At 40.9% G+C, this 22,738-nt stretch overlaps 1 protein-coding gene across 1 annotated transcript; it reads left to right on the top strand.

Moving 5' to 3' along the window:
- Positions 1–13,114: 13,114 nt before the first annotated feature.
- On the top strand, positions 13,115–18,567 carry foxg1b (forkhead box G1b). Its single transcript, XM_051076909.1, has one exon. The coding sequence runs from the start codon at positions 13,681–13,683 to the stop codon at positions 14,920–14,922; it is 1,242 nt and encodes a 413-aa protein (XP_050932866.1). The 5' UTR covers positions 13,115–13,680; the 3' UTR covers positions 14,923–18,567.
- Positions 18,568–22,738: the final 4,171 nt, after the last annotated feature.

Below are 22,738 nucleotides of genomic sequence, written 5' to 3'. Positions count from 1 at the left end.
TGATGAATGCCGAAATCATGCAATCACAATGTTAAAATTAATCAAAAAATAAACCACAATAATAATAATAATAATTATTGTTATTGTCAGTTGGATGAGTTGGATGAGTGATAAGGTTGTCATAGAAGGAGATTAGTTAAACAGCCATAGTTACATGCACTTCCAGTTCAGCTCTTCTAATGATTATGCAGAAAGTCTGTCGTTGAAAACTTTTATGGTATTTCTGTTTTGGGTGATTGAAAATTGTAGGTGAGCACTGTCTGAGAAAATGGACAACATCAGCCAGCCTATTCACCTGATTTGTTACCATTACGCTACTACTTCTTCAGCAAGATGAAGAAGACGCTCAGTTGTCACCATATTGACAATGATGATGACATCACTGCAGCTGTGGGGCCATTTTCTTAGACAGTGCTGATTTGCATTTTGATTGTCATCCACAACTGTACAAGCTGCCTCGTCTGCCTGGAAACTCATTTACTGTGCATTCAAATTTATGGTCTAAGCCCCTGCTGTTGTTGAGAAACGTGCTTTTGCTGTAGAGGCAAGTTCTCTTGCCTGGTAACCTTCCTCTTCCTCGAGAGTTGTGCCAGGGAAATGATCTGTCCCCACCCTCTGCTGAGCATCACGATGTGGTAGTCATGTGAATATCCTCCTTCCTGCTGGCTACTAATAACTGTTTCATACACCTGGTTGATGCAGAAGATCGTAACACAGCTAGGAAGGTATTAGCTTAGCAGGCAGCTCATTGTAAACAGATTACAGTAGTGGCTATACAGACTGAAAGCCCCAGCTTCTGCTAATTGGAGATTCTACACTGATTCTGTAATTTCAAAACCCACTAAGACAGCCTCTGACCTCACTGTGGCCCTGACCTTATGATCTTAGTCAAACCCTGCAGCTAAATGCTGAGCTTGGAAGTCATGGTGCTGCTGAGTCTCAGGAGCTCCAGCTGTACAGTCATGAATAAGTCAGATATTGGACCCACCTCATGCCAATCGCAGGTCCCAGCAGCGGTGGCAGCAGCAAACGTTCACACTGTGATGCATAATTTACAGCATCCATACACTATATTTCAAAGTAGGCATCAGTGTTTCAGAGAACCGTTTAAACTGCCGTTTAAAGCAAATGTGTGTGCATGTGTGTGTGTGTGTGTGTGTGTCCAGCTACTACCAGACAAATATCAGCGTGTGAAGAAATTTGCACAGACAAGAAGCAAAATATACAGTTTTTGGTGAGTCATGGTTGCCTCAATGAAGCATGTTGACTAGGAGCTGTATACCAACAGCTCATGCAATGGGTCAGATGCATTTTAGAAACAGCCTCATACACCTATAAATATAGCAGTTACCCTCTCAATTATTGGAGATTGGGTTTTAATTTTTTCTCTATTTCAACAATAGCTCAAAGTTTGCATAAAAAGTAACAACTCTGGTGCTGCAAAATGGCATCTTGGGTTTCAGTAATTCACTCTAATTATCTACAGCTTTGGTGAAGAGCAGGAACAAGCTAATAATCATACTTTCTGTCAACCATAATGTTACAGTACGTACTACTTTATTTTGAGATTTCATGTCACTATTCTGTGTTTAGTAGTGTTGAATTATTCTATTTTCATGGTTCTGTGTTTCTGTGCTCTTGTGTTATTATGGTTCTGTGTTTCGATCTCTGTTCAGTCTGTAGTGTTTTCCAGCAGAGTGGCTCAGGCTCGGGCCCTCCCCTCCCCTCCCCTCCGTCTCCGCTCGGCTGAACTCTATTTGAACCTTCACTTGAACCCTGGATGAACTTCACTGAACTGACCCATTAATCTGCTTTGGGTTTTATAGCGGGCTATATGGTAGTCCATGAGGGAGACCTCGAGCTGGTTTAGAGTCAGCAGAAGTAGAAACACCTGCTAATCACCGAGCACGTGCACATCAGGCAGCAGCACACAAAAGGCAGATTGCATAAGAAGAAGAGCAAAAAAAAGCTAACAGAGGGTTAGCTTCTTGGCTGTTCTTTCAATTATGCAAAAAACACAAAATATAAGCAAATTACAATATTTTGCAAAGAGTGTGTGCATGTTGAAATCTGCTTTGTTAACAGATCTTGTGATCAGTGTAAAATGTGTGTCATGATATTGTGGTAGTTAATAAAACACAAGGTAACGGTTTGGTTTACCTGATATGTTGCTGACTAAGAGACTCACGCTTCAGGAGAGACAGTTGAGCTGTGGTGGAAATCTGCAGCTGGACGATGAATTGCTGAGTCACTGGTTATTAATCAGAGGTTCTCATCTTTCTGTGAGGAAAAGAATTAAAACACTGTTGAGACAGTCTGTTGGTAAACTCTGTGTTACTGTTACATTTTAGTCATCTATCAGTGTCTCCATCTGCAACTGTGTTGCTCAATGCTGACTCTGGCCCGACATGCAGGCACTAGCAGCTGTAAAGCACCCAAACCTGCAAGTCAAACTCAAAATGAACACCAATGTAAGATTACCAAGAAAGATGCTTAGAATGTAGCATTACCTGTACATGACTCAGGCATGCTGACTTATGTTGCTCCTTGCGGAAATGGGACAATGTCTATTTTTTTTCTTCCTCTCTGTTGTGTAGCAGTGATGTGGCTCCCAGTCATTGCCCACCCTGAGAAAAAGTGAGATGTTTCTGAAAGGTGAGACATTTGTGAATATAAAACATCTATGCAAGACACCTCTGTTTTACTTTAAAATTCTTCTTCATTATTTTAGTTTAAAATTGTTTTAGTTTTTAAAATGTATTGTCATTATCATAAAAAATGTATTGTCCCAACATACACACATACACATACATACACACACATGCAAACATTAAGTGCATGTATGCAGAGGCATAAACAAACAAACCCTCATACACGCTTACAAACCTGAAGCTGCCAACCACACACACACACATGCAATCTCACAAACAGCAGTTTTACCAATGTAGGTCAGTGTGTGAGCATCCCAAACACTACAGAGGGAGTGGGAGAAAGGGAGGGATGGAGAAGGTGGGAGGGAAAAGGAGGAGGAAAGAAAAACATCCCAAAATGAATCAACCGAATGTTTTGATCTGTAACGGACGCTTCGTTTTCTCTGTGCCTCATGGCAACGTGGATGCTGGGTCGCTGTGCCAACCGGGCTCGTCGTCCTCCTCCCCCTCCTCCTCCACCACCTCATTCTCTCAATGAAGAGTGTGTTATTTTCCCTAGTAGTGTGTGCATGTTTGTGTGCGTGGGACAAGCCTTGCGGGGGTTTGCATGTATGAATGTACTTGTAAATATATTCATCGTGTGTGTATGTGTGTAGCTGTGTATTGGTGTATGGGAGGAGCATCATATGTGTTCAGTGGGGGTTTCTACTCCAACACTCGGTGCTATTAATAGCTGTAAACTCCAGATGACCCCAAAGCTGCCGGCGAGTCAGCCTGATTTAGTTTGGCGTCTCTCGGTGTAACGGCTCAGGCTGTAATAATATCGCCAACATGGAGGACCAGGACCCATCTCCTCCCTGCACTGTACTCTCCAGAGGGAGTTACCACAGTACAGTACACCCACCATGCTCTTAACATGCTTTGACAGGAAGTAAGTTCCCGTCCAGTGTCCTCACATCTCTTCCATAGACGCCGTCCTCCTCCCCCTCCTCCTCTTTGTGAAACAGTTTGATGTAAACTTAAAACCATTTTGAGCTGGATCATGTCAGACCGATAAGCCAATAAGAAACCGCTCACCGATGTTGCTGCCATATCTGTCACAGTCTGTTCCAATCTAGGCGGATGACAGACCAGCACAGGTACCTGAAAAGAAAAAAAATCAGGTTGAGAGGTCTTTGTCAAACATCCAGCAAGAGCGTCAGTGGTCCTGGAAATCCAGTCAGTGACGACAGCTGCAGCTACAGTCTTCGAAACTGCGATGACAGAGGTCAGTCAAAGACCCGCCACAGAGGTCAGAGACATTGCTGTAGAATTGGAGAGGCAGCTCATGCTTGAAAAATAGCGTTGATGATCGTTCATACCAAAGGACAGAATGTCATATCTCATCATAGTTGTCCACAAACTATTGATGAATTAATTGACATAGTTTTCCTGGTTCACAAAATACTGTGGCCTCTATGAAGCAAATCAACAAACCACTGTTCCTGTAGAACAGAGGCATTTCAACTGTGATGGAGAGCTGAATTCCATCACATCATAACTCAGGCAAATTTGAACACAAAGACATGATATACATATTTTTGGACACAATGTGATATACACAAATTTCATTATCATCGTTATGATGTCCATCTTGAATAAACATCCATAAATCTGCTTAGCTCTAAATTGCTCATAGGAATGAATGTGAGTTTGAATCATTGTTTATCTTTATATGTCAGCCCTGCGATAGACTGGTGATCTGTTCCAGGATGTACCCCACCTCTCATCCAATGTCTGCTGAGATTGGCCCCAGCCCCACCATGACCCCTAAGTATAAGCAGTATAGATAATGGATGGATGGAAATCTGCTTAGAGGTAAGAAAAAAATGGCACTCCTTATAACTGCAGAACTTATCTGAAAATCATCAGGTTTTTAAGTTTTCTTCGGTTGTTGCACTATATTGTAATTAAAGTAGACAGGTGGTGTTGGGTGTTGTCTCAGTTTGGTCTGACAGGGGCCCCAAGTATCCAACTTTGAAAACCACCATCAATAGCTAAACACAGCTTTTCTTCCAGTGCTAGAACTGGGTGATAGGGCAGGAAGGGCATTCAGATTTTGTGTATCACTCCCTGCAGATAAGTCAGAATTTACTGTGTGGAATTATGTTGAAACTATGTGCAAGCAGGTTCATTTAGGATTTAATGTTGCATGTACACTAACTGATCAGCTGATACATAAACAACAAGAAAATCTGTCTTGAAGACTTGATAAATGAACATCTCAACAGTCCTCAGGCTGTACATTCATCTCACTGAATGTGATGTGTATGCAGCTCCTTGGATGATTTCATGCGAGCTGCTAGAACATACAGTATCAAGGCTGCAAACAGGCTGTGAAGGACCAGCTGGTCTCAGTGGGAATTTAACCTGTAATCTTGTCAGTGTTAATGCCTTCCTTTTCCCATTTAGTTCCACTTACACATGTAGCCCTTGATATATATACATGCAGTGGTGGTGGTGACATGATTATTTTATACTGTGATATCATTATTTTATATGGACATTCATGATTTACTAGCATTACACAGAACACATAAGATTTTCTTTGTATGTGGTTTTCATCAGTCATCTGGAAAACATTCAAAGTCTAATGTTTTTTTTTTCCAGTATGAAATATTGCACTGCAAAGATCTACACTCTGCCCTGTGCACCGATGATGAAAAAATCTGTTATATCTTCTACTGTGGAATTTTGCCAATAATTTTGACCAATTTAATACCTGTGAATCAAATTATGAAATGTAAAAGTTGCACCGGGTGGCATGTTCTTTCATTACAATGAAAACATACTCTTTGACTCAATTCCACATACACTGTCCTGCTGCCCCAAATACTCAATATAGCACCAAATGGAAGAAGATGGCGGTGCCCATGTCAGCTGCAGCTGCATGGGCTGACGACAAAAACACAGATAAACATGCCATTCCTTACCAGAGTAGCGAGGAAAGAAAAATGTACAATCGGCACAGCCTGCTGCTACTGCCCACAGTACAAAACATAGACTTTGTGGACTCAAACACTACAGATTTACTGAAGTCGAACACCACATGACACACGCTATGAAATTGCAATATGCTGAGTAGACCTCAGCCATATCACACATATAGTACAATACGCAGCAACATAATGCAATTACTGAACACTGGCACTTTATTTCCACACATCTTTACTATGGGTGTATTTCTATTTATGTTATATTTATATTTTTCTACTATATTTATATATTTTTCAACTGATTGTGTTTTTATCTACCTGTTTTTATTGTGGCCTGATGCAATGTAATGTCGTTCTGCAGTGCATCTTCGATGTAATGTTTGAATGACAATAAAGAAATCTGAATCTGAATCTGAAATATGGATTAATCCACCATTAAAAATAGTCCCCTGCAAACGCACTATTTCCTCCTTTTCTTGGGTTAAAAACTACAGTGAGCAGCTGTTTTAGGTTATTTAAACTTTAAGAATGAAACCAGGAACCAGGGGCCTTGGTGCTGTGAGCCACAAACAGAAAAGGACAGTCAGAAAGCGTTTTGCAGAGTAAAAAAAATGTTTTACCTTCTGACACTAAGGTCTTGTCAAGTGTCTGCTTCCCAATAGTGAACTGATACTCAGCCTAACTTCTGTTGACTGAATCCCTGCCTCAGCTGGAGATTTAAATCTCTTTCCTCCAGTGTCTCCTCTCCTTGGTGACTAAATTGGATTTCACAGGTGAAATCAATAAGAGATCAGACCCTCTACGTGATTCTTCCTAGAAAACAGCAGTTGGTCCTGAAGTTTGCAGTGCTCTGTACAGGCTACATGTGAGGGAGCTGTACTGTAAAAACAGTAATAGGAAAGCAGGGAGGTTACATCAGGTTTCTGTCTCCCTTCTCAATGGAGAGCTTATGATATCTGGCGAGTGACTGAGGAGTCAGCCAAGTTCATGTTTTGTGAGACCAGACTCATGATAATGTAACTCTTAAAAGCTGCTCATAAATACTTGTGCTGTTTTGGCAACAGTGCTGTAATGTGTGCAGCTGGTGGCAAGCTTGGCCAGCGGAAAAACTGACACCACTGGGCAATGCTGAAACTGTCCGACTGTGGAGATGAAGCAGGGCACAGACCAGAGTCTGCACACAGAGGAGAAGAATTCAGCAAGGTTCTTCTGTCAGAGTGAAATTAAAGGAACCGTTGCATTTGTTAACCACCACAAGGTCCACCATTACAAGTGCACAATATTGCTTAGAGGTCATGGATCCACCTGACCCCTTGGACTTGAAAACCAATCTGAGATCAGACCTGGGAACTGCACATGTTCAGATCCACCTTTCCTGTGGTCAAACAGGTCCAAGTCTGGTTTCATTCTGTGGCTGCAGGTTCCAGGTCTGTTTAACATTACGTGTAATACCCAGGTGGATCTGAGAGAACCCGTCCATGATCAGTCAGTGCTGATCATGACTGAAGCACTGAGTGAATAAGAAGTGCATTTATGGTCACAAGGTGGTACCAAATGACCTGAGTGAGTACCCCTGCTCAGGAGGTGCAGAGTCAGAGAGCAGAGGTCAGACTCATCTCACAGAGCATATAATGACAGCAAATTAGCAATGCTAACATTTGCAGCAGTGGCAATAAACAGGCAATCGTTATCATAGTTCAAAAGGGTAAACAGTCAAAGTCCTTTTTATTAAGCTAGATGCAACAAAGCTGATTCTAAATGAGTTGGTGTCACTGTTAAAGCTGAAATAACCAGTGGATTAGCCATGCTGTTTCGGTCAGCAGGAAGGAATAGCAGAAAACCTGGATGTATTATACCAACTTTCTGGGCAAGGAGGATGGATTACATGTAAACATCACAGTCAGGCACAGGATTATTTAAATTGTTTGGAAAAGTTGTAAATTAACATTAACTTGTTAATAGCAATCATCTGTGAAATTTTTTGGTTCTATGTGGGCCCAGGACCAGCTTTCAACTAATATTCAAGCCCTGTATGGGTTTGGATCTGGCATTCAGTTTCAAGTAATAGACTGGCCTAGTACAGTTCCAGATAGTACATTTGTGGGTCGTTTTAGGTTCAGGCATGAATTTTTTGGACCTGTGGGGTCCTCTGGTCTGGAACTCTGGTCCATTGGTTTGGTTTGTTTGGGATGGTACAAAAGCTACTGGTACAATGCTAGTGTGAACCAAACAACTGGACAGAGACTTTCCTCTTCATTGTGATCTCAGTCCAGTTCCAATTGAATTCTGGTGAGCTTCATTTGTAGCATGGAAACAAAGAGGACCAACCACAAACAGGAACACCTTTCACCTTTTATACACAAGGTCCAGAATCGATTAGTTTCAGTTTGATTCAATTCTTGATGATCCGGTTACATCAGATAAAGACTAATGCTGTGTTAGGTGCTTTGCAGAATTCATGGGAATGTAAATTTCTTCTACATTCAAAGTGAGCGACATTGTTTTTCCTTGACTGTCAGTAGCAGATGCTTCAAGTAAGTGCAGACATCTACATTAATGATCACTGTGAGCACAGACGGGACAGAAACTGAAAGTCTGCTCACTAATTCATCAGCACTGTTTGTGTTGACAGAACATCAGCCTGATATCTGCAGACAGCTGTTAGCTGGTGTTTGCTCGCCAGCAGGGACACACTGAGTAAAGCAGAATTCACTCACTGTTCACTCCACTTCCACAACCTCACATCTCAAGATAATATCTCTTCAACAGACACAAACTGAGGTCAGAGCAGTGTGACTTTTTTCAGCCTTCCATACACACCGGAGTCAGCCAACCATCCTGGGTCACCACAGTCCAGTAAACTGAGGCAGGTCCACATTATTCACACTGCAGTTTATGAGACTATAATGACTCAAGGACGCTCATGTAGCAGTTTTCATCTATATTACCTTTTAAATTAAAATAAACTTTTTGTGCACACTGTAATAAGCCAAGTTCTACAACAAAGCAGACTTTTTACAGCCCAAACTGAAAACTGAACCACCTACAACAACCAACCGCTGCATACACAGAATATTTAAAACAAATTATACATTACAATTACAAGGCCAAATATTAAGAACCAATTCTTATAATTCATATAACCCCCCTCACTGAGTCCTGTTAGTGTCTTGCTCAAGGACACTTCAAAACTCTCAACACTCTCTGAAGGAACCAGGGGTCAAACCAAGAACCTTCTGGTTACTAGACGACCGCTCTACCTCCTGAGCCACACTGCCTCTGATGGAGTAGCAACCTGTCCAGAGAGAACTCTGCATCTCCCAGAATGCAACAGGGTCCAGCCCCCCACGACCCTACACCACAGGATAAGCAGATAATGAAGATGTATAGATGGATAGAATTTACCCTTACGTCACAAGATTACAGTACTGGTTGCTTGGCTTAAAGTAAGTGCTTAAACCCATAATCATTAATGTAAGAGCACAATCAATAGTATAAGCAACATTTGGGACTTGTCTGTTGAGGGTCTTGTTCACCTTTGTAGTTTTGCCCATTGTTTCTATGTGTAATAATAACATAAACAAGTTAGTAACACAGGTCAAGAACATAAGCGGCCAGATTTTTATTTGGAGGTAAAACTGAAATGTTGCGCACCTGAAATGTTAAATGTTGTTGTTAATGTTAAACAGTCATTGTACAGGAAAACTGTGTGCTCACAACTACAGTACAGGCCTGTATAGTGTGGGCCTAATTGCCTGTTTTTTCTGATTAAGGCTGCAAACTTGTCACTTTTTGGAAAAAATTGTGTTTTCAATGAAAAATGTGGCTCATGTGTGGATTTATATTGGGGGTCAGGAGGAGCTGAATGACCACATGTTTGTAATTCAATAAAATACCCCCTTTTGCTTTAGTTACTTTAAATGTTGCTGTTTTACTGAGTTACAATAGTGAGCTAAACTTAGCTTTGTTTGGCCCAGCAACAGTGGCGACCATCTGAAAGTGCTACATTGTGAAGTGAAGTTCATAATTTTGTCACACAGGCACATCCTGGCTACTGTACCCTTAATACTCTTAATACAGTACTTGTTCTGTCTGTAGGATGTGTCATTGTGTGATCGTTGAAACTGCCCACTTGAGTTTGCAGGCTTGCTCATGCCCTGACTGCTGGTTCATATTAATAAAGTAACTGTGTCAGAGGTGTGTGTTTGTTTCTCCATGCTTGTGAATGCAGCCAAAACAGAGACTTTGTTGGAGGTTCAGAACCAGTTAAACAGAAACACCATCTGGCACTAAAACACAGCAGAGATTTAATATGGCAGATTGGAGGAGGAAGAGTGTGTGTGTGTGTGTGTGTGTGTGGGTGTGTGTGTGTGTGTGTGGGTGGGTGGGTAATCTGGATTTCAGCTCTGTTGTCATACAAAATCTGCAGTGAGTGTAAACAAACACTGATCATTGAGCTTGGTGTGTGTCAGTGAATGCAGCTTGTAAAATCTGTTATCCTACAACTAATATTTACATGTACATGGAATATGTTAAGCTTGAAGGTCAATAACTGTCACCTGTGGAATTAAACTGAAAACTTAAAAACATCACAATGAACTTGATGGGATTTCAACTGTTTTGAACTTTGACTAATGAACCACTGATATGAGAAAAACAGCAAATCATCACGATGCTGAACCTGGAACTAGAAAATAATTGAAAATAACGAGTGATTAATGAATTATCAGAATAGTATCTATTCAATGATTGTCTATAAATGAACAGATTGACCACTTCCTCCCTTCAAGTAATTCCTGTTTACCAGACTACAGCTGTGTCTCTCTCTCTACATTAGAGGTTGGAACTGTTACTTATTGAATAAATAAACAGAAAAACTTCTTTAGTTTTGCTGAAGAAGTCAGAAATCTGTCAGATTTCTTATTTTATAGCTGTGACTCCACAGTGAAATCATTATCGTGGCTTGGAAAATATGTTTAGAAGAATAAGGTTGCCATTTGTATCAACTGTCTAGCTTCCTCGCCAGTAGCAGATCCAGGGTTGGATTAGCAGCCGGGCAAAACTCCAGGCACCCAGAAAGCTCCAGACTTCCTGAGGGTCAACTCGTCTACTCTATAATGACAGTTTGGGAGTATGCAGCCATAAAACACACAAAGGCTTTAAGAGGGATCCAGATTTACTGACTGATCATTAGAGAGGGTCTCATCATTGAAGTGTGTCTCTGACAATTTTGTATTTATACATTTAACATTCCTAAATGAATGTGTTTAATTACCATACATAGGACCCAGTGGCTGAACTGCACTCACTAATCTGTAGTGTCTAAAGTATCTGAAATTGGCTACACGCAGACAAATTACAGCATAAACAATATCCAATAATGTATTATTAATGATATAACACTCTGAATGGAGTGTTTCTGATAATAAGCACTTTTATTTTTGCTTTTTTAAAATACACGCTACTAAAAACACTGTACTTTTGTTTAAGTAATATTTTGAATGCAGCACTTTTGCATGTAACTAAGTATTTGTATTCCTACTTTTACTTGAGTAAAGTATCTAAATATTTCCTCCAGCACTGCTGAGGCCACGTAAAGAAAAACAGTACACAGAGTGTGTCAGGACAAAGGGAGTTAAGGGGCCCAGCAGCTCATTTACTGTCCATATGTTTCAGCTTAATGTCATTTCATAGCTGGACCCTTGTTAACAACATGTGAAATTTTATTATGAAAACAACGAGCGCATTAATACATGGCACCATGCAGACAGACAATAAAATGTAATCACCACACCACGTGCAGCCGACACATAACACCTGCACTCACCTGCTGGGGGAAGAAGCCTGGAAGTCTGTAGACGCAACCTCTGTTACCTGTGCCGAGGTGCAACAACAACAGCAATAATAACAGTGATAATTACAATGTGCATTGTAGTCGGAAAAACAGCTGTTCTGATTCATTAACTAACTGGGAAGAAAGAGACGCACGTGGCAGTGAGGAAGGCCTCCCACTATGGCCCGCGGGCCCGCCCGAGGACCGACAAGACAGCAGCGTCCGCGCCCCGTGGCCTCTATCTGCTCTGGCTTTTTATTTTTGAATTTCAGGATAAAATAGTCACCCAAAAAAAGGCATTACTAAATGTTGTCTGGACATAGATTTTTATTTTTCTGAAATGAAATTGCTAGACAGTCTGCAGCTTCTCCTCTTTTATTATTTATCTCCTATAGGCCTATACAGACAAGAGGGCAGCAGCAGCTTAACACGCACACACACTCAAAATTTAATGAATAAATAATAGATTACGTTTATGTAATACATTACAGTCTCTCCATCATTGAAACAACCTCTTATTATTTGATCATTGTTCACACCTACAGAACTTTATTTTCAATTAGAGTAGAGAAAAACTAAACTTACTAAAGATAACACGTATGGCTGCATTTTATTTTCATTTTTATTTGTGTGTGTCTCCGTGTTTTATCTTTTCTGTTTGATAAAATGGCGGAGCCCGCGCCAGTGGCCAAAATACTGAGGCGAAGTGTCCCCAACTCTTCCCATCACAACCCCACCCGCCCCCAAAATGTTTGAGGAGACACTGCGCTTTGATATTATATTCATGTATTTAACACGTAAGTCATAGTCTCTGTAAACTGTGTCCTCCATGATCATCTTAAACCTGTTTCAGAGAATCCCCCCCCCCCCCCTCACACACACACACACACACAGGGGTACAAACTGATGGACGATGACTAACTCCCCTCAGTTTGTTTTAATTTTACTTATTGTTAAACACCTAAGCATAGATTGGCTTAAAAACCAGTGTAACCGTTTATATTTTATTGTTTAAAGTGAACTCCTCCACAGGTCGTTACATTACCGGATTCCCAGGTGCAATGGCGAGGTCAGACCTCAGTCTCCTCACTAGCAGCTAAGGCCCTGGGTACAGCCATAAAAATATGAAGTCTGGTGTTTGACTCACTTACATTAAGCCTTAATGAAGAGCTGGAACAAGATGGTACAGGATATATACCACTTTATTTTAACATCTGAAGGGACGTTTAGGGAAACAAGTTAGGTGGGTCATCTATTATTATTATCAGCGCGTTTACACCAATCAGAAAATAAACAGAGGTCTTTGTGCTGCAGTACTGACTGTTACCGACAGGAGGCACTCTGGTTACAGCATCAGACCTGCCGCCTCTAGGCGCTCTCTCTCTCTCTCGCTCTCTCTCTCTGGCCGGCACAATGATTTTTATTAGTAGACAATAGTGCGCGCTCAGTGCTTCAGCCCGCCTCCTCCCCCCACGAAAACACACACATGAACGCACGCCGAGCGTGCACGCGCTGTGTTTGCCGACATGAATTCAAACTATTATTGTCGTTGAGAAAACAAAGCCGTGGAGGCTGCCTGCCCCGACCGCCCGTGCGCTTTTACGCGCGCACACGCAGACAGACGTGCGCTTTTACGCACAAGCTCGGAACGGGGATTTTACGCACACATGCACCGGAGAGGAGGGCGCATGACACACGGCACAATTACATGAGCGAATTTAGGGAGACGCGCACGCGCGTAAATACCGAAAGAGGGGGAGAGAGAGAGAGATTAAAGAGAGCAGATAAAAATGACAGGTTTGTGTTGTTGGAGACATTAAAGGTCGTCCAGAGTCTCAGTTTAGAGAAGGAAGGACGGAGAGGAAGAAGCAGAAAAGAGGATTTGTTGACAAAATCACCAACTTAGAGAAGCTCCTCCTCTCCCTGATGTAGCCGCGAGTCGGAACCTCCTTAATTACTAATTTCTCCACATCCAAGCCACGCTCTCTCTCTCTCCCTCCCTCCCTCTTTCTCTCTGTCTTTCTCTCTCTCTTCCTGTCTGTCTCTTTTCTCTCTCTCCATTCCTCCATCCATGCTTCTCTCATCCTGACCCTCCTTTCTCTCTCCTCTCTGTCTCTCTTTCGTTTCCAGCCCGGATAACGGAGGTGGACGAGCTTGGAGTTGTGTGTTATTATTTTTTGTTATTATTTATTCCTAGTTTTTGGGAGACCCGCCACCGGGCATGGAGGATGTAAAAGACCCGCCGACCGTCCACCGGTCCTCCTCCTTCAGCATCAAGAGCCTCCTGCTGCCCTCCAAGTGCGACAGACCGGACTCCGCCGCTGCGGTCGCCGGTATACCCGGGACCCTCTCTCCCTCACCGGGCTCCGACTCTGAAAAGTCGCTGGACCCGCCGGAGGTGGACTCCACGGCCGCGGCTCTGGACCCGGAGAAACCGGGCAAGGAGGAGCAGGGGGAAGAGGAGGAGGACGGAGGAGGAGGCGGAGGAGGGGACGGCGCCAAGGCAACACAGGAGCAGAATACTAACGGTAATAACAGCGGGAAAAACGGAAAATATGACAAGCCTCCGTTCAGCTACAACGCCCTGATCATGATGGCCATCAGGCAGAGCCCCGAGAAGCGGCTCACGCTGAACGGCATTTATGAGTTTATCATGAAAAACTTCCCCTATTACCGCGAGCACAAGCAGGGCTGGCAGAACTCCATCCGGCACAACCTGAGCCTCAATAAGTGCTTCGTTAAGGTGCCCAGGCACTACGACGACCCGGGGAAGGGGAACTACTGGATGCTGGACCCTAGCAGCGATGACGTTTTCATCGGGGGGACTACCGGGAAGCTCCGCAGGCGCTCCGCCACCTCCCGGGGCAAACTGGCGATGAAGCGCGGGCTGCGCTTCGCTCCTCTCGGCTTGGGGATTAACGAACGGGCGAACAACCCGCTTTACTGGCAGATTTCTCCGTTTCTTTCCCTGCACCATCACCACCACCATCACCCGCATTACAACGGATCCTCACCCGGGTTTTTGAACCAGGCAGCCGGCTATGGGTCGCTGCTGCCCGCGGTGGAGCAGCTGAGCAACGGGGACCTGGGGCGGTCCATCCTCGGCGGGTCGGCCGCTGGGGCGCTGGGCTTGACGAACAGTTATGGGATGAGCACGTCGCCGGTCGGACTGCTCTCCGGGCAGACTGCCGGATATTTCGTCTCAGGGACCCAACACGCTGCTGCAGCGGCACAGGGGCCGCCGGGAGGAGGACCGCCGCCTCCACCGCCTCCCCCGCCTCCGCATCTCCAGCAGGGCGCACCGGGGTTCGGCGGCCTAGCGACCACGAGCTCCCCGCAGTCCCTGCTATCGGACTCCCTCAGAAACAGCTCCCTACCGGCCTTCTCCCCGGGCGTGTCCGCAGGGTTTCCTGGGATGCTATCCCATCAAAAGAGGGTGACCCCAAACGCTTTCCTAAACTGAACTCCCCACCCCTCCCTCACCCTTCCTCCCCCATCACCATCACCTCTTCATCGATGGCACCGGGACGAGGACGCACAAAAGACGTCATGTTAAGGGCAAAAATAAGTGGTAAATATCAAACACTGATCGCAAAAAATATATATGAAGTGAAACTTTTTGGCCATATTCTGCCCCGAAGTGCAACGGGTTTATTTTGATTATTTTGTTCGCATTCTATTGAAAAAGGGACAAACTTTTGTTACCCGCGGGTTGTACAACTGTAAACTAGACTTGCCAAAGGTAACGCTATAAGTATATTTCAAGCTATTTATATCTTGTACAAAGATTTTCAGTACTTTCTTTGAGTCTTTTATTTATGTTTTGTATTTATTGTACAATGTATTTAAATTCTATTTGTCAGTGCATACTAATCAGTATTGAGGAAAAGGGGGAGGGAGGGTGGTGACTTACAGGGTTAATAATTATTTATGAATTTTGAGACAATCAAGGAGAAAAAAAGACAATCAAAACTTTTTCTTTTCTCTTTTTTTGGGAGGAAAAACTTTTGAATAAGTACATGATGAATAAATGAAGCCTTAAAATCAGAAGCAGAAACAATCAGGGGTTTTGAGAGGAAAAATAAGCCTACAAATCATATCTCTACTCAGGTTTGACCCCAGACAGGCCTAATAATAATACAATGAATATGAATAATTCAACTGCTCTCTGTGAAGAGTTTCCTTCCAAAATAAAGATATCCTATACACTGCTATACAGTGCTAAACATTGGATTTTTGACTTAAACCGCCCCTTTAAATAAGAAAAAAAGTAAATAAAGAAGTGGATACAAATGTTTTTGGAATAGAACTCTTCATATAAAATTATGCAAAACAACGCGTTTTTGTATGTTTTCTGTTCATTATCAAAGCCCAGACTGTCCTTTTTTCACTTCAGTTGATTTTGGTTTGATCGTGTGTGTGTGTGTGTGTGTGTGTGTGTGGGTAGGTGTGCGTTTCCAGGCCTGGGCACTGAGCGTAAAACCTCCTGCGCATGTGCGCTAAGGGCCGCCGTTCCAGCAAACAGCCTGCTAATTTTCAAATAACATCACTTTTTGCCGCCGCCATCCCTTTTTTATGACCCGCTGAAAGTTTTAAAGTGACCGGTGGGGGCTGAGTGTATGGAGGCCTCTGAATGCTGAAACTTTTTTTTTTTTTTTTTTTTTTTTTTGCCGTTGTAGCTCTGTTTCTCTGAGAAAACAAACCGAACGGCTCTAAAGAATACTCAGGCCCTGCATCACACCCACACGCACACACACCCACACACACACAACTGTTGTCAGGTGAAAAACTTGTATCTCCAAAATACCATTTTTTTTTGTTCTTGTCCTTAGAGACAGTTTCATGAAAATAATCTTGGCTTCAAATTACCAGTGCTTTCAAAATCATCTCATGGTCTTCATCCATGTAAGACTCAGTTGAGACACTTTTAGTTTCATTTATTTTAAGTTGGGTGATAGAGCACTTTTTGGAATTATCTTTTAGTTAGTTTTATGCACTTGAGCTGAAATTGGTTACAATTCAGAACAGCGTAGGCCTAATTCACCAACTTAGACAAAAATCAAGAAAATTGGAGATACAAGGTTTTCAGCCAACTGATATATATGCAACTTTTTTCATTTTCATTTTTCTTTTTAAACATCAACAACAACAAAAAAAAAAAACCTTGCATCAGCTGACCACAGCAGTGAGGGATGGGCCACCATTTACAATCTGATACTGATATTAATGTTTGTTGTGTGATACAAAGGTTTTAGTGAAAAGACAACCAGGTGTTTTTTGTTGTTTGTTTTGTTGTTGTTTTTACAAATTTTTGTTTCATGACAGCATTATTTTTTAATTAATTCTGTGATTTTATTGCAACATGTGACAGGTTTCATAAAAAAGCCTGCTTTTTCTATTTGCAGCCCAGAACTTTAACCTTTCTTTTTAGAAAATTAAAATGTCTAAGCATTTCATTTACAACGTGTCCCAAAATGTAAGTTCAAAGATAAAAACACAGATGTCTTTTCACCAAACCATGCTCATTTCAGTGTACTGCTTATATGCATCAGATTTTTTTTTCTCATACTCATAAAAAAATATTTAATTCCTCATTAAATAATTCAGAATTCATTTTGAAATTATTATTTGGTAGAGATCAACATATTTTGTTTCAACAGAATAGCAGCTGTGGTTTAGCGGCCATAAAAGTTTTAGCACAAAATAAAAATGTCAGAAAACACTGAAAGAAAAATAACTTTTCAAAATTATGTTAAATTTTTGAATCAGCATTATGCAGGTTTTAAAATAATAATATATAATAGTAATTTTGCAAATCTACTTTTATTGATCTCTTCCTGACTGTTTACAAAGAAAAACATCAAAATAAATTAGAAAGCGTACAAAGCGCTAAAGTGCATCTTACATCAGCGAAAGCCTTGTGACTGCATTTGAAAAACAAATAAAATATTGCATTTTTTCAATAAACACACCAAATGAGTAGCATTTGACTATGAAAGTATCGATCACTGTGGTATTGATCGGCCCGTCCTCTCAGGTCTGTGCTGTCTGAGCTCTGCAACACAATCCCGATCAAATAAATGTTGCCTTTGCAAAAATAAAGCAAATAGAAGCTCCAGTAGAGAACAGGAGGCAGCAGATACTGTGGATGATATTTTGCAAAATATCCATTTATGGCTGATATGTAGCAACTGAGCAAAATAATATAAAAATATAAGATTTCAGACATGGAAAGGTGAAACCTTGATGTAAATTATTTCAGTTGAATGGAAATAAAAACTTTTTAAACTATAAAGGTCTACAATCTTGCCATTCACCACTGATGTTAATATTAAATGACACTGATGAATATTTCTATTATTATTAAAATTATCATCTGTTCTGGGCCTTTTATTGAAAAATAAATATCATCCACTGACTGTAAATGAGCTGCAGTTGAATTTAATTTAACATGATTTAAATTTGGGTCTCTGAGTTATGGAAAATGAACCTCTTGTGTATTTTTCTGTTGATAATTCAAACAACTGTCCATGCAAACATCAACTGCTGAATGGTGAACTTCTCCCAACATTAAATTTAAAACTGATATTTTTTACAGTGCAAGAACTTATATAACCTATGACCAAAATAAAAGCCTCCTGGAGCCCAAAAAGAGGCTGACCTTGTCAACACACACACACACACACACAGCTGACACACATTCAGATAGTACACATAAGTAAACTAACAGAAAAGCAAGAATATTTTTGGAAAACAGAACAGACACAGTCCAGCAGGTCTGACTGAGCCACATTACATTCAAATATTAAAATGTCGAAATGTTTAAGTTTCTGAACAACAGAAATAGAAACAGGGTTGATTCCCAGCAGGAAGCAGACTGATCCAGGCTCAGAGTTTATTTTTTCTTCAAATTAAATCTCTGTCCATTTAACTTTTTGGTTTTGTAAAAAATTATTTTGGGGTTTTTACTTTTTTGCACTTTTTTGTTGTTAGCGTTCACTTGTATGAAATCTGTACTATTTTGTTGCTCTCTGTCTGTTTTTGTTTTTTGTTGTTGTTTTTTTTTCAGAGCAACTAAATTTGATTAAAAAGGATGAAATAACCTGAAGCAGCGTTTCTGCCTGACTGACTGATGTGTGCAGAGGAACATAAAACATCACACTCCTGAAATAAAAAGAAATATAGAGAGGCCTGATCACTGCCCATTTTTTTAATTAGAGGAAGCAGCGAAAATGTTACCACAGGTTGTTATTTGAGGGGTCTTTTCTTGGAAGTACAGAAGTGGCTGTTTTGGCATTTTTAAAGAGCCTTAGAAGATTTAAGTGTAATTTCTCTTTCTTATTTTTTTGAGCAATGTTTTTTCTAGAAGTCTTAAAGACTTTTATTTTCTCAGTAGTTGAGTAAAAGGCCTATTTATTCTATTTAATTTAATTATTTTCAATTACTTACTGTGCAACTTTGATATGGGTAACTTATATGGAAATGTTTTAAAAAGTGATTTTGTTTATTTTTATCAGTGTAATTTGTGCCTGCTAAAACTTTTTGGATGAATTTTTTGTTTGACTTCACTGAGAGTTCATCATGACTTATTGGTCTTACAAATAATTTATTTTAATATATTATTTCAGGAGTGCCTCACATTTTACATTTTAAGTTTTGTTTTTAGAAAAATTATGTTATTGTATATATTTTTAAGGATTATTATGAGTTTTTGTTACAAGATGTATGCGTGTTGTTTTACTTATACATATGACTGATTTAATTTAATGTTTGGTTGTAGAAATTCGCATTTGCAACCAAATATTTTTGGATGTTTATTACTTTTCTTCTTTCACACACTTCTTTTACAGTCTTACTCGTGTGAAGTATTTTACTATTAAGCTATAATTTTCAGTTTATATAACTATATTTTAAAGCTGGCAGTCCTTGTTGGATGAATTTAAGGTTAATTTCAGCAGATTTTTGAATGTTTTGTTTCTCTGCTGTCTGGCTTCAGTGCTGTGGAGTCCAAAATTCATTCAGAGAGTCTGGAGTTTACACACAGTTTGAGCTTTGCTGCTTGGACGGGACAGCAGTTTGGTCACGTGATTAATCTCTCTCTCTCTCTCTCTCTCTCTCTCTCTCTCTCTCTCTCTCTGCTGTGTGTGTGTGTGTGTACTGTACTGAACTAAAAAATGGGCTAAAATTGGAGAAAACTTTAACATAAAGTGGACTTTCAGAGACAGATTTGCGTTAGTGAAGCAGTGTTTTAATTAAGTTCTAATATTATTTATAGTGTCTGGTCTCTCATTTGCCTGATGACTGTAAATATTTATTTTGTTGCTATAACACAGGCATGTTACCAGATTAACGACAGTGAGCACTTTGAAACACAGAAAACAATAATTGGGTTAACTGTTACAGGTATATGACATTTTTAGATCATGTAGAATCAGATCATGTTAAAATATGTCTCATTATTAAATATTCTAGAGCATAAATATTATATCTAATATTCACATTATCAACTCAGTTCCACTCACAAGAATTTCAGTACAGTCTTTGCTCGTTCAGTCTTATTATGTTATTCTTGAAATTGTGCCTACGCCCTGATAATAAACCTTTATTATTTATATAAAATAACTACTATAATATTCCCTGGTGTCTTTTGGTGATGAATGGTATGGTTCTCAGCAATGAACACAACTTTTAACTAAGGTTTTCTCAACCTTTTATAGTATCTCTATACATTCATTTGCTATAGTTGGCATATTAAAACTACAGATATGATGAGTTTGGTGAGTATGTTGCGCTCTATTCATTAAAACTCAATTTTAATACAGTTAAAGTCATTTGTCAGTATATACTGGGCAAACAGACAAATATGTTGATAAGTTAAACCTATAAGAATTAATAAATCAGCCAAGAAACAGACTGTAATTTGGACAGTGGAGTTAATAATTTGTAATCTCAGACCAATTATTTATCACACAGCCCAAAAAGTTATCAAGAAAACATGAAATATACAAAAATGCGCCCGTCAGGCAATTGTGTCGACTGATTGTGTCAGAGTTTTTGTGGTTAAATCATAAAAACTGCAGGAGAACAAACTGTTTGTCTGTCTTTCAGTCGGTCTTGGTCCCTGTCATTCCCTGTCTCTGTCTATTTGTCTCTAAATACCTCCATATGAATCTCTGACTGTCTTGTCCCGGCCCCCTCTACCTAGGTTTTTCCGTCTGCTGCTGTTTGTCTTCGTCTCTGCTGCTCTGTTTCTGTCCTTCTCCAGCTGTGTCTCTGTCTGTCTTATTCTGTCTCTGTCAGTAACTCAGTCTTTCTCCCTTTCTTCTCTGCATATGTCCCCCTGTCTCTGCCTAGCTCTTTCTCTGTCTGTCTCTCTGCCTGTTTCTTTCAGTGGCTGCCTCTTTCTGTCCTTGTCTTGCTGTCATCCCTGTCTCTGCCTACATCATGTCTTCCTGTTTTTGTCTGTTGCTGTTCAGCCTTGTCTCTGCTTCTCTCTGTCCATCTCTCTGTCTCTATCTGTGCCTCAGTCTTCATCTGCATCTGTCTCTCTCTCTCTTTGTATTTCTGTCTGTCTCCACCAGTGTCTGTCCCTGTCTTGCTGTTTTGCCTTGTCTCTGCATGTCTTCTTGTTTACTCTAAATCTCCATATGTATATCTGTCTGTGTCTTAGTCTGTCTCTCTGTCTGTGTCTTGTTTTTGTCTTTGTATCTGTGTCCCCCTCTCTATGTCTCTGTCTGTCCCTCTCTGCCTGTGTCTCAGTCTAAGTCTGTGTGTCTGCAGCTTTAAGAAGTGTTTTCTGTCCGCTAACCTGTGTCTGCGTCTCTGCTTGTCTGTCTTCGAGTCTGCGTCTGTGTCTCAGTCTGTCTGTGTCCCTGTGGCTTTAAGAGGAGTCGCTCTGGGAGAATTTAGGTCAGCGCAGCGCCTCAGTTGGCTCACTCGTTTTGGCAGCTGGGATGACCCAGAGGGGCGGGGCTTAGTGGAGGGGGAGGGTACGTATTGATATAATTTTTGTGCTTGAGTCAGTGATGTCAGTCCTAAAACTTGGCCAAATATGGTAGCCGTATATGGACCAAAGCTGGCTCACAAGTGGTCACTGCCAGAACACAGCCGAATGTGCTGACATTCAGCCGCAACCAGGGTGTTAAGCATTGGGAAAATATGCTGCAACTGGGAATTGATCGTCTGTGGCCCTCATTGCATAATTTATCACACCATTAAGGTGTTTTTATGGCATCATTTTGATTCTATACAGCATAACTGTATATCTTTATCTATACTTCATGTTAATGTTGTGCTACATTATGTTATTTTCCTGTAGAATCGTAGCTACATATTACATTGGCTGGAAATTTTTTTGCAAAATCTGAATAATAGCCTTCTACAAATACATACGAAGGACTGCTATTAATGATTATTTTCAACAAAATGTACTGGCATGGGGAATATATAATTGTAAAATGTATAATTAGCTATAATTTAGGCTGAGTCTGTTTTGGGGATTAAACTGACTTAAAACCAGTTAGAGTAACATATGGTTAAGGTTGAACTGTGTTCAACCTGACAGTGCCAACATGTTGCGAATGGAGGGGGGGGCGGCACGATGCTGCCGCCCTGCAGGGCTGATAAGTGATGGTGATTGAACGTTTGGTCCCCGTCCCCTGCAGGAACGTAGTTTTACACTCTGTCAGCAGCACATGGACACACACACACACACACACACACACACACACACACACACACACACACACACACAATGCTCTCCTGTTAAACCACTTGAGGACAGAACAGCTGCTCACTCTGATGTGGAACCAGACCCTGAGAACAGGACAGGACGTGGACAACCACAACACTGACTCTCATTGACTGCCATTGTGAAGCTGAGTTAAACTTTCTTCAATACAATAAATGTCTAAATTACAGATTGCACAAAATTGAGGATGGAGCGTTGTTGCATATGTTGAAGGTTTAATGGCTGCACTGCATTTTGCTGGCCCTCTGCTAGTCCTAAATCTATTTCAATGGAGTACAGGCTGCATAAAGGCCACAGATATGACACTGAATTGCAGCAGGTGATGGAGATGTTGGATTTTGGAGAAAACCCTGTCTGTCATTTTGGAAAATCCACATTTCTCACCTTACCCACAGATAGACGAGAAAATTGACCATACTGTAATGTCTGGATGGTAAATATCAGGCTCTTTATACTGAGAAACTGTTGTTTTTATAAGATCCTTTTGATGCTATAAAATATTTTTTGTGTTATTAGGACATATTTTCTT

The sequence above is a fragment of the Lates calcarifer genome, linkage group LG16_LG22 (assembly GCF_001640805.2).
Source record: "Lates calcarifer isolate ASB-BC8 linkage group LG16_LG22, TLL_Latcal_v3, whole genome shotgun sequence".
Taxonomy (NCBI): Eukaryota; Metazoa; Chordata; class Actinopteri; family Centropomidae; genus Lates; species Lates calcarifer.
Note: the sequence above shows the minus strand (reverse complement) of the source record. Positions and strands in the feature narration are given on the sequence as shown.